The 12,483-nt window shown below is 40.8% G+C and overlaps 1 protein-coding gene across 3 annotated transcripts in view; it reads right to left on the reverse strand.

Annotated features, from left to right (window-relative positions):
* Positions 1 to 4,388: 4,388 nt before the first annotated feature.
* Positions 4,389 to 12,483, reverse strand: part of cap2 (cyclase associated actin cytoskeleton regulatory protein 2) — a 202,949-nt gene continuing 194,854 nt past the window's right edge. For all 3 annotated transcript variants that reach the window (XM_072283587.1, XM_072283588.1, XM_072283589.1), the window contains 2 exons: positions 9,480 to 9,620; positions 4,389 to 5,734 (listed from right to left, as the gene is read on the reverse strand). In XM_072283587.1, the coding sequence (XP_072139688.1) occupies positions 5,651 to 5,734; positions 9,480 to 9,620 (225 nt within the window). In that variant the 3' untranslated portion in view covers positions 4,389 to 5,650. The remainder of the gene's footprint in view (positions 5,735 to 9,479; positions 9,621 to 12,483) is intronic.

Consider the following 12,483-nt stretch of genomic DNA (forward strand, 5'->3'; position numbering starts at 1 on the left):
AAATAAATGTACAGACTATTTTCTAAACAGGGAGAAAATCCAAAAATCTGAGATGCAAAGGGACTTGGGAGTCCTTGTGTAGAACATCCTAAAGGTTAACTTGCAGGTTGAGTTGGTGGTGAGGAAGGCAAATGCAATGTTAGAATTTCTAGAGGTCGAGAATATAAGAGCAGGGATGTGATGCTGAGGCTTTATAAGGCACTGGCAAGGCCTCACTTTGAGTATTGTGAACAGTTTTAGGATCTCTAAGAAAAAATGTGCTGGCATTGGAGAGGGTTCAGAGGAGGTTCACAAGGATGATTCTGGGAATGAAAGTGTTAACATATGAGGAACATTTGATGGCTTTGCACCTGCGGTCGCTGGAATTTAGAAGGATGAGGAGGAATCTCATTGAAACCTTTTGAATGTTGAAAGGCCCAGACAGAGTACATGTGGAAAGCATGTTTCTCATTGTGGGGGAGTCCAGGACAAGAGGACACAACCTCAGGATAGAGGGGTGTCCATTTAAAACACAGATGCGGAGACATTTCTTTAGCCAGAGAGAGATGAATTTGTGGCATTTGTTACCTTTGGCAACTGTGGAGGCCAGGTCATTGGGCGTATTTCAGACGGAGATGATGGGATCTTGATTGGCCACAGCATCAAAGATTCCAGGGAGTGGGGCTGAGGAGGGGAGAAAAGGATCAGCCATGATTGAATAGTGGAGCAGACTCGATGGGCCAAATGCCCTAATTCTACTCCTATGTCTTATAAAGGCCAAATATAGGAATTAAAGTCTAACGATGACCATGAAAACTAGTTCATTGTGGTAAAGGCCTTATCACCATCTGCTGTGGTGGGATTTGAATCTAGGTCGCCAGGATTTTGTTCAGGGTATCTAGATGATTGATCCAGTGATAATATCAGTAAGCCATCACCTTCTGAAATTTACTTATTGCCTGAAAATGTGGTGAAAGTAGAAGCTCTCTTTACATTTAAGCCTTCACTGCATGAGGGACTGGAGTGCACAAACCTAAAGAGTATCAAAAATAGAAAGTGAGCTCGAGGCACAACCTCCCTTAACAGCTTTTAACAGAGAACAAATGAGATGAGTCAAATGGCATTTTGAGCTGCAAGTTTCCATGATTCTGAGCTGGAGCTTCAGAATCTGCACTCTCTGAACTCTGTATGCATTAGTCCAGACAGCAAAGCATTGATCAGCAGCACATCCAGAGGGCACAGCGATCGTTGTTGATGTCCAAGCTTGCTCCAGCCCTCTGGCAATCACTGGACAGCAGTCAGAAACTCATCTTTGACTAAGCCGACAGAGTACCGAAACACTTAGTTCAATTACTGGGTGGCTCTTATTATCCTAGGTTAAGCTTAGATCGAATGTGAGTCACAGCAGGTAGTATAGATAACCAGATTGGTATTAATTGGTATTTGTATTAAAACAGATTGGCCAGTGCCAAGATGTAGGTTGAGTGATCTGCTGTACATAGTATTGATTATACAGTGCTGCAAGTATAACTGTACTTAAAGTACTTTATTGATTGAAATGCTTTGGTGATTCTGAGGACTGTTGTTTTGGAACATGGCTGCTTGTTAATATTTTTTAAATTTGTCTGTCATGAAAATATTGTCTGCAATTCTGGTTGACCTTTTATGGGAAGGACATGGTTGACCTTTTATGGGAAGGACATGGAGACTTTGGGAAGGGTAGGAGAGGATGTTTACCAGGATACTGCCTGTGTTACAGTGGGTTGGACAAACTTGTATTTTTTTCCCTGGAGCATCGGAAACTGAGGGGAGACCTCACTGTGAGAGGGATGGATGGAGTAGACATACAGAATATTTTTCCCTGGATAGAAATGTCAAATATTAGAGGACATGGATTTAAGGCGAGGAGGGAAATCTTAAAGGTAGTGTGCAGGGCAATAAGAGTGGTAGATGCGAGAAATGTACTGCCAGGGTAGAGTTGGAAGCAGCTAGGATAGTGGCATTCAAGAGACTTTTCGATGGACACAGGAATATGTAGGAAATAGAGGGAAATTGGTCATGCACAGGTAGCAGAGATTTAATTTGATCTCGCTTTGTGTTCAGCACATATACTGTGGGCCGAAAGGCCTGTTCCTGTGCTTATTTCCACAGTGGCTGGAGATCCAATAACCCTCAGTAAGACCACGTAACTAATCAACAAAGTATTTGCCCACTTAGAAGCTACTAGTACAGCTGTCTAGGGAGACTAAACTCTAGCTGTAATATTCATGGACACAGAAAACCTACAGCACAATACAGGCCCTTCGGCCCACAAAGCTGTGCCGAACATGTCCTTACTTTAGAACTACCTAGGCTTACCCATAGACCTCCATTTTTCTAAGCTCTGTGTACCTATCCAGGAGTCTCATAAAAGACCCCATCGTTTCCGCATCCACCACCGCCACCCCATTCCACACACTCACCACTCTCTGCGTAAAAAAACTTACCCCTGACATCTCCTCTGAACCTGCTTCCAAGCACCTAAAAACTATGCCCTCTCCTGCTAGCCATTTCAGCCCTGGGAGAAAGCCTTTGACTATCAACACGATTAATGCCTCTCATTATCTTGTACACCTCTATCAGGTCACCTCTCATCTTCCGTTGCTACAAGGAGAAAAGGCCAAGTTCATTCAAACTATTCTCATAAGGCATGCTCCCCAATCCAGGCAACATCCTTATAAATCTCCTCTGCACCCTTTCTATGGTTTCCACGTCCTTCCTGTAGTGAGGTGACCAGAACTGAGCACAGTACTCCAAGTTGGGTCTCACCAGGGTCCTATATAGCTGCAACATTACCTCTCGGCTCTTAAACTCAATCCCACAGTTGATGAAGGCCAATGCACCATGTGCCTTCTTAACCACACAGTCAACCTGCACAGCAGCTTTGAGTGTCCGATGGACTCGGACCCCAAGATTCCTCTGATCCTCCACACTGCCAAGAGTCTTACCATTAATGCTATATTCTGCCATCATATTTGACCTAACAAAATGAACCACCTCACACTTACTTGCGTTGAACTCCATCTTCTCAGCCCAGTTTTGCATCCTATCAAAGTCCCGCTGTAACATCTGACAGCCCTCCACACTATCCACAACACCTCCACCTTTGTGTCATCAGCAAATTTACTAACCCATCCCTCCACTTCTTCATCAGGTCACTTATAAAAATCACGAAGAGTAGGGGTCCCAGAACAGATCCCTGAGGCACACCATTGGTGACCGACCTCCATGCAGAATATGATCCGTCTACAACCTCCCTTTGCCTTCTGTGGGCAAGCCAGTTCTGGATCCCCAAAGCAATGTCCCCTTGGATCCCATGCCTCCTTACTTTCTCAATAAGCCTTGCATGGGGTACCTTATCAAATGCCTTGCTGAAATCCGTATACACTACATCTACTGCTCTACCTTCATCAATGTGTTTAGTCACATCCTCAAAAAATTTAATCAGGCTCGTAAGGCATGACCTGCCTTTGACAAAGCCATGCTGACTATTCCTAATCATATTATGCCTCTCCAAATGTTCATAAATCCTGCCTCTCAGGATCTTCTCCATTAACTTACCAACCACTGAAATAAGACTCACTTGTCTATAATTTCCGGGGCTATCTCTACTCCCTTCCTTGATAAAGGAATAACATGATGCAAAGATCATTGCCGGAGGCTCAGCCATCTCCTCCCTCGCTTCACACAGTAGCCTGGGGTACATCCTGTCCAGTCCCAGTCACTTATCCAACTTGATGCTTTCCAAAAGCTCCAGCACATCCACTTCCTTAATATCTACATTCTCAAGCTTTTCAGTCCGCTGTAAGTCATCCTTACAATTGCCAAGATCCTTCTCTGCAGTGAATACTGAAGCAAAGTATTCATTAAGTACCTCTGGAATGCAGGTGAACTCTGTCCAGTTCTGCTGAAATGTTAACTCGCACTCTCCCCTCACTGCTACTGTCTGAGTATTTTACAACACATGCTTTACTTAAGTTGTATGTTCTCAACTGAAATTTTTATGCATCCTTTCAAGCAATAAATCTATTGCCATTATAAAAAAAATTAGGCTGGAGGAACGTACAAAATCAAAGGATTGTTGTGTTGAGCAAGCTTTAGAAGCAGTATCGTAAGCTACAATAGTAGTAGTAGATGCCAATTCGATTGCAGTCTTCTAAAGGAACCGGTAAATAAAAGGAAGAATTTACAGGACATGGTGTGAGGCCAAGGGAATGGGGCTAGATAGATTGTTTCTGGCATAGACTGAATGGCCTCTATCCATGCTGTAATCATTTGGAGAAACCATTCTGCGAAATATGTATTTGCATGTTGTGACCCAGAATATAAATAATCAGTTCTGTGTCCAAGAAAACAGAAGCACACACTGATCATGCTTTATCTTACAACACTTCCACTTTTATTTTCAGGACATCCTCCTCGTGTGACAAGACAAGCATCTTTAAACCATCCAGCGATGTGAATTACAACAACCAATCCTTCAATGTGATTAACAATAACAAACTCGATACTACATCGCAACAGTCTGTATCTATTTTCTACACTAAGATAATGTCGAGGACAAACTTTAGAAATTTGAAGAGTAAAAGTTTACATTAATCTTGCTGCTGTGATGTGTGAGCACATTGTGGTCCTGCTAAATGCGGATTTAAGCGAGTCATTACATTGTAATATCACTGCCAGGACCCAATTGCTACATATAAAACATTGAACAATACAAATCTACAGAAGTGAACCCTCTGAACTATAATTTAATAAAATGACTAGGATGTTTCAAGGTAAAGCTTGGAGCGTGGGAAGAGAGAGATTAACAGCTACTATAACATTTGCTGTTCCTGTTTGCATCTTATTACACAGACACCTTAAAGTAGATGTTTGTTTCATTATGTAAGTGAAGAGTCCTCCTCCCTGATACAAATTGAGGTTTGATATTGTTGGGCAAAGTTCTAACATCAACAGAAGAAAAAAAAAGAAAATCCAAAAATATCATGTAAAAAAAAAGTCGACTTAAAAACCATAATTTCATATCCAGTTACTCTCCAAAAGAACAACCTGTAGTCCAACCAAGAAAATAAGGCAAACTGTTATACAACAATGGCACAATTTAACTTGGGTACAAAGAGATATATTTAGAACTTTGACTGAAACTATTGCCGAGCAGTCACACATTACCGGTCTTGCTGACTTTGGACTAAACTTCAATTGAAATATTTTGTTTAAAAAAAATGGTTGTTTGGCTTCCCCTCCCCCCATGTTTAAAAAGAACAGCAAAAATCAGATGCACTCACCATAACAAAGGGTTGCAATGACTAATTCTCAAATGAACTGAAATAACTTACTAAATAGATCAAAGAACTAGGGGAGATTTAGTCAAACTAAGCACAGTAAGTACAAAGGTGGCAATTACACTCAAAGTATGTACAGTATGTGGGTTGTAACTTATGTTACTAAAGACATACGGAGCCAGTAAGACTGCCAATCATTGCACCCCTATTGCAAAGCAGTTACTGCAAGGTATCTGACTACTGTAGTATTGTTTGCTATGTTTGCACGAAGTGTAAAATTGCATTATAGTGATTCGTAACTCTAGAATACCACATGTGAATTGTGGAACAGCTCATAGAATGTATAGTTAGCCAACGTTTTCTGCTGCTTCAGTGCATAGCTTTGTCCCATTCCACGTGGTCTTAAACTGCTCAGGAATTGGATACTCTTTCTGTAAAGAAAACAAAACTTGTTTAAGTGGCTAGGAGTTTATACCTTAAACAGAAAACTAACTTTTAACATTATAGATTATTTATTCTTAACTCTATGCTATGGGCATAAATTTATACAACACAGGTGGTGGTGGCAATCCCATTAGTTCAAGTCCCCATAGATCTGCAAATACCTGACAAGTAACTATCCGGGCCTTCTCAACCTCATTCTGGTTTAAATGTTGTGTGCTTTTTAGTTATTCATTTTTTTTTTAGGATTTGGCATTGCTACCATGGCCAAATTTATTGACCTTCCCCGTTTACCAGGTAATTGCCAGTCATCTTCCCACTGATTTCTTGAAAAAAACTATACTCCCAACTCCAATTAACTCCACACATATACTACCATTCATTACATTACAGGGAATTAATGATGGAAACAAGAATTACAATTCCTATTAGCCCATGTCTATGGGATGTGAGTGGAAACCAAAGTGGTCAAAGGGAGAATGCCTAACTTCCAGAGAGACAGCACCAGCACTGAACCTGGATCTCTGGAGCTAGCTGCACTACTGCGTCACTCTGATACTGGTTCTCCTTTGTGTTGTTTCATTCAGCGCGAGTCTCAGACCCAGTCTAGAACTACTCTTGGTTTCAGACACTGATATCCCCATCCAGCGTACATATTCTGCCCCCTTTAATTCCAGTGCCTCGTCAGAGTGTTTTTCAACATGTTTTTCAGAGTGTTTTTTTAATGTGTTCAACATAATTAAGAGGAACTTTACGTGTCCACGTTTGCATGAAATCCATTGGAGACCTGCATTGAGAGCCTGACACTTGTGTACCACTGGTGGTTCCAGTAAACAGGACATGGCCAGGTATTGTGCAGGAAGAATCTGGCATGTTGTCTCTGAGGAATGATTCTGTGAGTCTAACAATTATCACGTTCTTCTACAAGTTGGTTCTCCCAGTTTAGGGGCCAGCTGTGACAAAGGAGGGTATTGCAAGGTCATGTGGTTTAGCAGCAAATTTACAGAAACTAAATTTGGTCTCTTGGTCAATGCAAAGTCATTCAGGCAATTTTATCATTATTTTGTTTCAGTAGTTGAAAATGAGGAGGGATTTTGGCTACAGAACAATATTGGTGAGTTGTTAACATGGGCAGAGAAAAGGGAAGATGGATTTAACTATAAAAAATAAGATGCATTTTGGAAGGACTATAAAGACTTGGATGTACACAATGTAGAGCCCTGGCAAATGATAAAAAACTGAGCAATCTTGGTGTACAGGTCCAAGGATCTCTGCTGTCAGGCACAGAATGCAACAGCGAGGAGGTTATGGGGCAATTTTATAACATATTGGTTTATCTGTAACTGCAGTATTGCATGCAGCTCTGTTTGACAAACTGTTGGAAGGATGTGACTGCTCTGGTGAAGGTTCAGAGGAAATTGTCTGGGATGAAAAGTTTCCATCTAGAGGAGAGAATGGACAGGCAAGAGTTTTAATTCCCTTGAAGCAGTAAAGGCTGTAGGTGCTGAGGGAGGGAGCCTTACTGAAGTATTCAAAACTTTTGAGGGGGATAGATAGGAAACATAGTGGGAGGCTTTCTCCCATAACAGAGGTGGGTAAATTAGCATGAGATTTACCAGGAACAAGAAAGCAAACTTTTCTTTCTCCCCAGAAAGTGGATGAAATCCTCAATGGATGGTGAAGACAGGTGCTCTCACAAGACTTATGATTTAAACGAGCACTTGAGCATCATTACTTTAAAAAGGCAGAGTGCTGGAAATTGAGAAATGGGTACTTTGACGCCTGGTATGGACAGTGGGTCGAAGGGTCCTGCTTCCAATGTTTTGTGTACAACTTGCTACTCTGACATGGGATTTGTTCACCAATAAATTTGCAATGCTGTGAAACAGCCCTTTTAATCTCTCCTGGCTAACAAATTCCAGATATGACTGACCCTGTTCCCCATAATGTGTACTTCCTGGTTCAAAGTCAGATGAGCGAACAATTCTTGCCTCATTTACTTCAGGAAAGTTCCATTTAATTTCATTGATATTGGAACATCACTAAAAAAGTTAAAATGAATAGAAAGAGATTTGGCACACCAAATGTAATTGTGTTACATTTGTAATGTTAATATTTAGACACTTGATATGATGCAAGTCTGCTTCAAGCATACCAATTCTCCCTCTGGTGCCCCTCTTCTTCCCTGTTTTCCCATGGTCCATTGTCCTCTCCCATCAGATTCCTTCTTCTTCAGCATTTTACCTCTTCCACCTCTCACCTCCCAGCTTGTACTGATTCCAACCTCTCCCCCCCACCCCCACCCCACCAACCTTCTCATTCTGGTCCCGCCCCCACCCTCTTTTCCAGTCCTAATGAAAAGTTTTGGATCAAAACATCGACCGCTTATTTCTCTATATAGATGCTGCCCGACCTGCTGTGTTCCTCCAACATTTTGTGTATATGACTCTGGATTTCCAGGATCTACAGAAATTCTTGCATTTATTATTTTTCCTTTTGTTCATTTTTCTAATCTTGTCAGCTGAATTTTTTTTCAATACTATCCATTTTTCCAGAACAAAACTATACACGTTATAAAAGAGAGTACAGAATGGATTTGAAGTTTAAGAACCCTAGCCAATGTTAATTTGTACAATTCTAATTCTTATCCAAACAAAAAGAAAATTTGCACAGACTTTCTTGATAATCAATCCTTACTATCTTCTCCAAAAGAGAGAACTCTTATGTTCCAATCATACAAGCATGCTGTTACATTTGGCAGCTTGACTGCCTGAACCCTTGATTCTTTCTGTTTCATGTTGAAGTTCATTATGTTGACTACTGAATTCCAGAGCAAAGCTGTTAAAATGAGAAGCTTTCATTGAAAATCATTTAAAAACTATGCTTGTTTCATTACAAGTAACTAACTTTTAACCAAAGAGGAAAAAAAATACCGAAGAACTTGATGTATTTTTTTTTAAAGAAAACAATGGTAAATTAGCAACCCTGTAAGCTTGAATTCTAGCCAAGGGCTGCTGATTCATATCAGATAGAGCTCGTTGGTTTAATGCTATTTTGGTAGTTGGTCTTTAAACAAAAAAAGTTGTTTACACAGTTGTGGGGGTAAATTAGCACTGCTTGCTAAGTTTTATGCTCCAGAATGTACACAGGTTTCACTGTGGATCTATTCATTCCTAAAGGGGAGAAAATCTTGCGGTGAAATAAAGCTCTGGGCCTCACACCATTACTTAATCTTCTAGACCCTGGAATCCTTCAAGTGAACATTGGAGGGAACACTATTTTGCAGAGATATATTCCCCCTTCCTGAAGATAAAACCATTTTTAAAATTGCTGGTTGCTTCAAGTTTCAAAAGCACAAGACTGCACTTTGTGGGCTCTTCCTGTGCCCATCAGGAATTAGACTAAAGGGTGGACCCTCAACTATGGGACGTTGGGGGGGGGATGGGTGCTGGTGGGGGTGGAATGTAGTTGTTTACTCCTTGCCACCCAATAAATTCTGTAAGAGCCAACCTTGTTCCATGTATTAAAACCTTAAGTAGTTTTTAATGATTCTGTAAGGTTGAATTTCAGTTACCTGAATGGCTATGACACAGGGACACAATTCTAACCAAATTCTATACTCGGAAGATAGACAACAAGAAAATATATATAATCTGTCAATCTGTAACAGTTCATATTTGCCTGAGAGCCTGAAACTAGTAATGTCAGGTAAGTATTCACAAGTGTAAAACTCACATAATCTTCGCCTTGAGGAATTAAGATGTTCATTTCAGAAGACTTGGCACTGATAATCTCGCATGCCAGTGACTCTTCACTGAGGTATATGTGGCAGCCCTCTGTTTTATTGATGGATATAGTCGGTACTTTGCCCATTACCTGCAAAGTCAATGCACAATTTTATTAATAAATGTAGCCAACTAACACTAGCATTTAAAGATGTATCCTGAACGCTGAGTATTACTTTCAAAAGGAACAAACTATAGGGATTACAGCCAGTAAACTTTAGGTGAAAAGAGATGGCAGAGTTGTGAAAAAATACACATGTAGGAATTGGAGACTTCCCTCCAGAACAATATCCCTTGCTGCAGGGAGAAACCGATCACATTTGAAACTCACGTTATTCACTGTTGCTGCTATCAACTGAATTCAGGTATGTAATCTGCCTGTATTATAGCCTGAGTATTCTTCTCGTCTTTTCACATTAAGTGGACAATCAGAATTCAACCAGGATGCCACTGAGTACAGTGGATTCCAATTAACTGGGCCATCAGTTAATTGGGGCAGCTGCTTATTTAGGACAACTCTTAAGTAATAGAAGGTAATCGAGAAAATAGCCAGGATTCCCTTCGTTTCCTTGGGACACCGTGCCACTTAATTGGGACAGGAGACTATTGCTGAATAGTTTATAATTAGTGTCAGTTGCATGCACTTGTGTGCGCCATTAGACACACAATAGCATTAGTTCCATGTGTTTGTGTTCAAAAACAAGAGATTTTGTCACTGATACTAATAATAAGCAGTAAGACATTTTAGAACTGTTTTGCTCATTGTGGTTTCAAGCATTCAGGCTTGGAGACGCCAGAGACATTCAGGAGCATAAATGAAACAATTTCACTACTTTGACAAGTTAGAAACTACGAAGAATTTGAAGGTATCAAATTCTCCATATCTTGAATGTTACAATGAAAATAAAGATTTGGAGGATGCAATTGTTGACAGCTTTGTATGAAGGCAGTCGATTGCACTACTTGTCTGCGCTGATTTTGTTCATTTAAAGTCAAAAGAATGTGACACAGATGAATTCCTCTGACGATAACTATTAGGAACTAATACATAGTTTGATAATATTGGCAGTACTCTAATTTGTTCTGTATTTCATTTAAATACACAATTCGTTGTTCAGTTTGTCTTTTTTTAAAAATAACTTAACTATTTCCATGGAACTTTGGCTAATTGGGCCAGCTGCTTAATTGGGCCAAAATGTACTGGTTCCCGATGTGTCCCAATTAACCGAAATCCTCTGTATAGCAAAACTCATTAGGCATTCAATTTGGTCAATAGGAGTACATATGCCCATTATCACTTCAGGGCTCATGGAGATGTGTGCCAAAAACTTAATAACACAAGTTCAGAGCTCCTTTAATTAGGAATATTAAAAAATTAACAGGCAATTTTTGCTGCCATTTTTGCTAACATTAATAGAACTATTACATTAGTAAACAAAACCAGAAAATTCCTTATATGCAGGCACTGATAAAACAAGATGCTGGAAGAAATTAGCAGGTCAGGCAGCATCTGTGGAGGGGTATGAACAGTTGATGTTTCAGGTCAAAATCCATCATTGAGACTGGAAAGAAAGAGGGAATGTGAGGCTAGGAAAGGAAGGTGGTAGGAGGGGTAGGAGTACAAGCTGGCAGGTAATAGATGAAACCAGGTGAGGGGGAAGGTGGGTTGGTGGAGGAGCAGGAAAAGCCAGAATCAGGGAGGTGACAGGTGGAAAAAGTAAAGGGCTGCAGAAGAAGAAATCTCATAGGAGTGTATGATGGGAAAAAGGGAATGAGGAGAGGCACCAGAGGGAGGTGATGGGCAGTTGAGGAGAAGAGAAGGGGTGGGAGGCAACCAAGGAAAAAGAAAAAAAGGGTTGGGGGGAGAGAAATTATTGGAAGTTTAAGAAATTGATGGTCTCATCTTGACAGTTGAGGAGACCATGGACCAACATGTCAGAATGGGAGTAGGAAGTTGAACTGAAGTATAATGTAGGCTGGGCAACCATTTCCTCAAGCATTTTCGCTTGTCCATCAAACAGGCAGGATTTCCTGGTGGCTACTTTAATTCTACTTCCCAGTCTAATCCTGACATGCACGCCACGGGCTTCTCCACTCCATCACTGAGGCCACTCTCAGGCTGGATGGAGCAACACCTCATATTTTGATAGGGTATCCTCCAATCTGATGGCATTAAATTGATTGCTGGTAATTTCCCTCCCCTCTCCCTTTTTAAATTCCCAATTCAGGCTCCCCTCTACCCCTTCCCTTCTCAAATGTCCAGCTTTCCCTCTGATGCCCCACCTCCTTTCCTTTCTCTCATGGTTGACTCTTCCTTCTGATCAGATTCCTTCTTCTCCTTCAGTATTCCATGGCTATTTGGAGAAGATGAATATCAGAGTTGTATTGTATGTGCAGACTTTGACAATAAAATGAACCTTTGAACCTTTTCAGCCCTTTACCTTTTCCACCTATCACCTCACAGCTTCTCATTCCCCCTGCCTACCACTTTCCCCCTCACCTGGCTTCACCTATCATCTGCCAGCCTGTGCTCCTTCCCCTCCTCTCACTCTCTTATTCTGGCTCCCCCCCCCCCCCCCACCTTCAGCCCAAAGCATCAACTGTTTATTCCCCTCCACAGGTGCTGTCTGACCAGCTGAGTTCTTCAGCATTTTATGTGTATTGCTCAGAAAATGCCTTTAAATGTTCAGAAGGTCAGGTGACAGCTATGGAGAGAGAAATGGAGTGAATGTTTCAGTCCAACAAAACTCAATGAATAGTCATTAACCTGAAACATTAATTCAGCAGTTCCCATCTTCATAAGTGACCTACTGCATATTTTTAGCAGTTTGTGTTTTAATTTCAGACTGCCAGCATCTGTTTTATTGCTTTTTGTTTACAGTAATACATTAAATTTGATTGAAGTGATTGCTACATCAAACCTCTGCTGGTCTTGGAGAACAAAATAGTACCAT

The sequence above is a fragment of the Mobula birostris genome, chromosome 19, assembly GCF_030028105.1.
Source record: "Mobula birostris isolate sMobBir1 chromosome 19, sMobBir1.hap1, whole genome shotgun sequence".
Taxonomy (NCBI): domain Eukaryota; kingdom Metazoa; phylum Chordata; class Chondrichthyes; order Myliobatiformes; family Myliobatidae; genus Mobula; species Mobula birostris.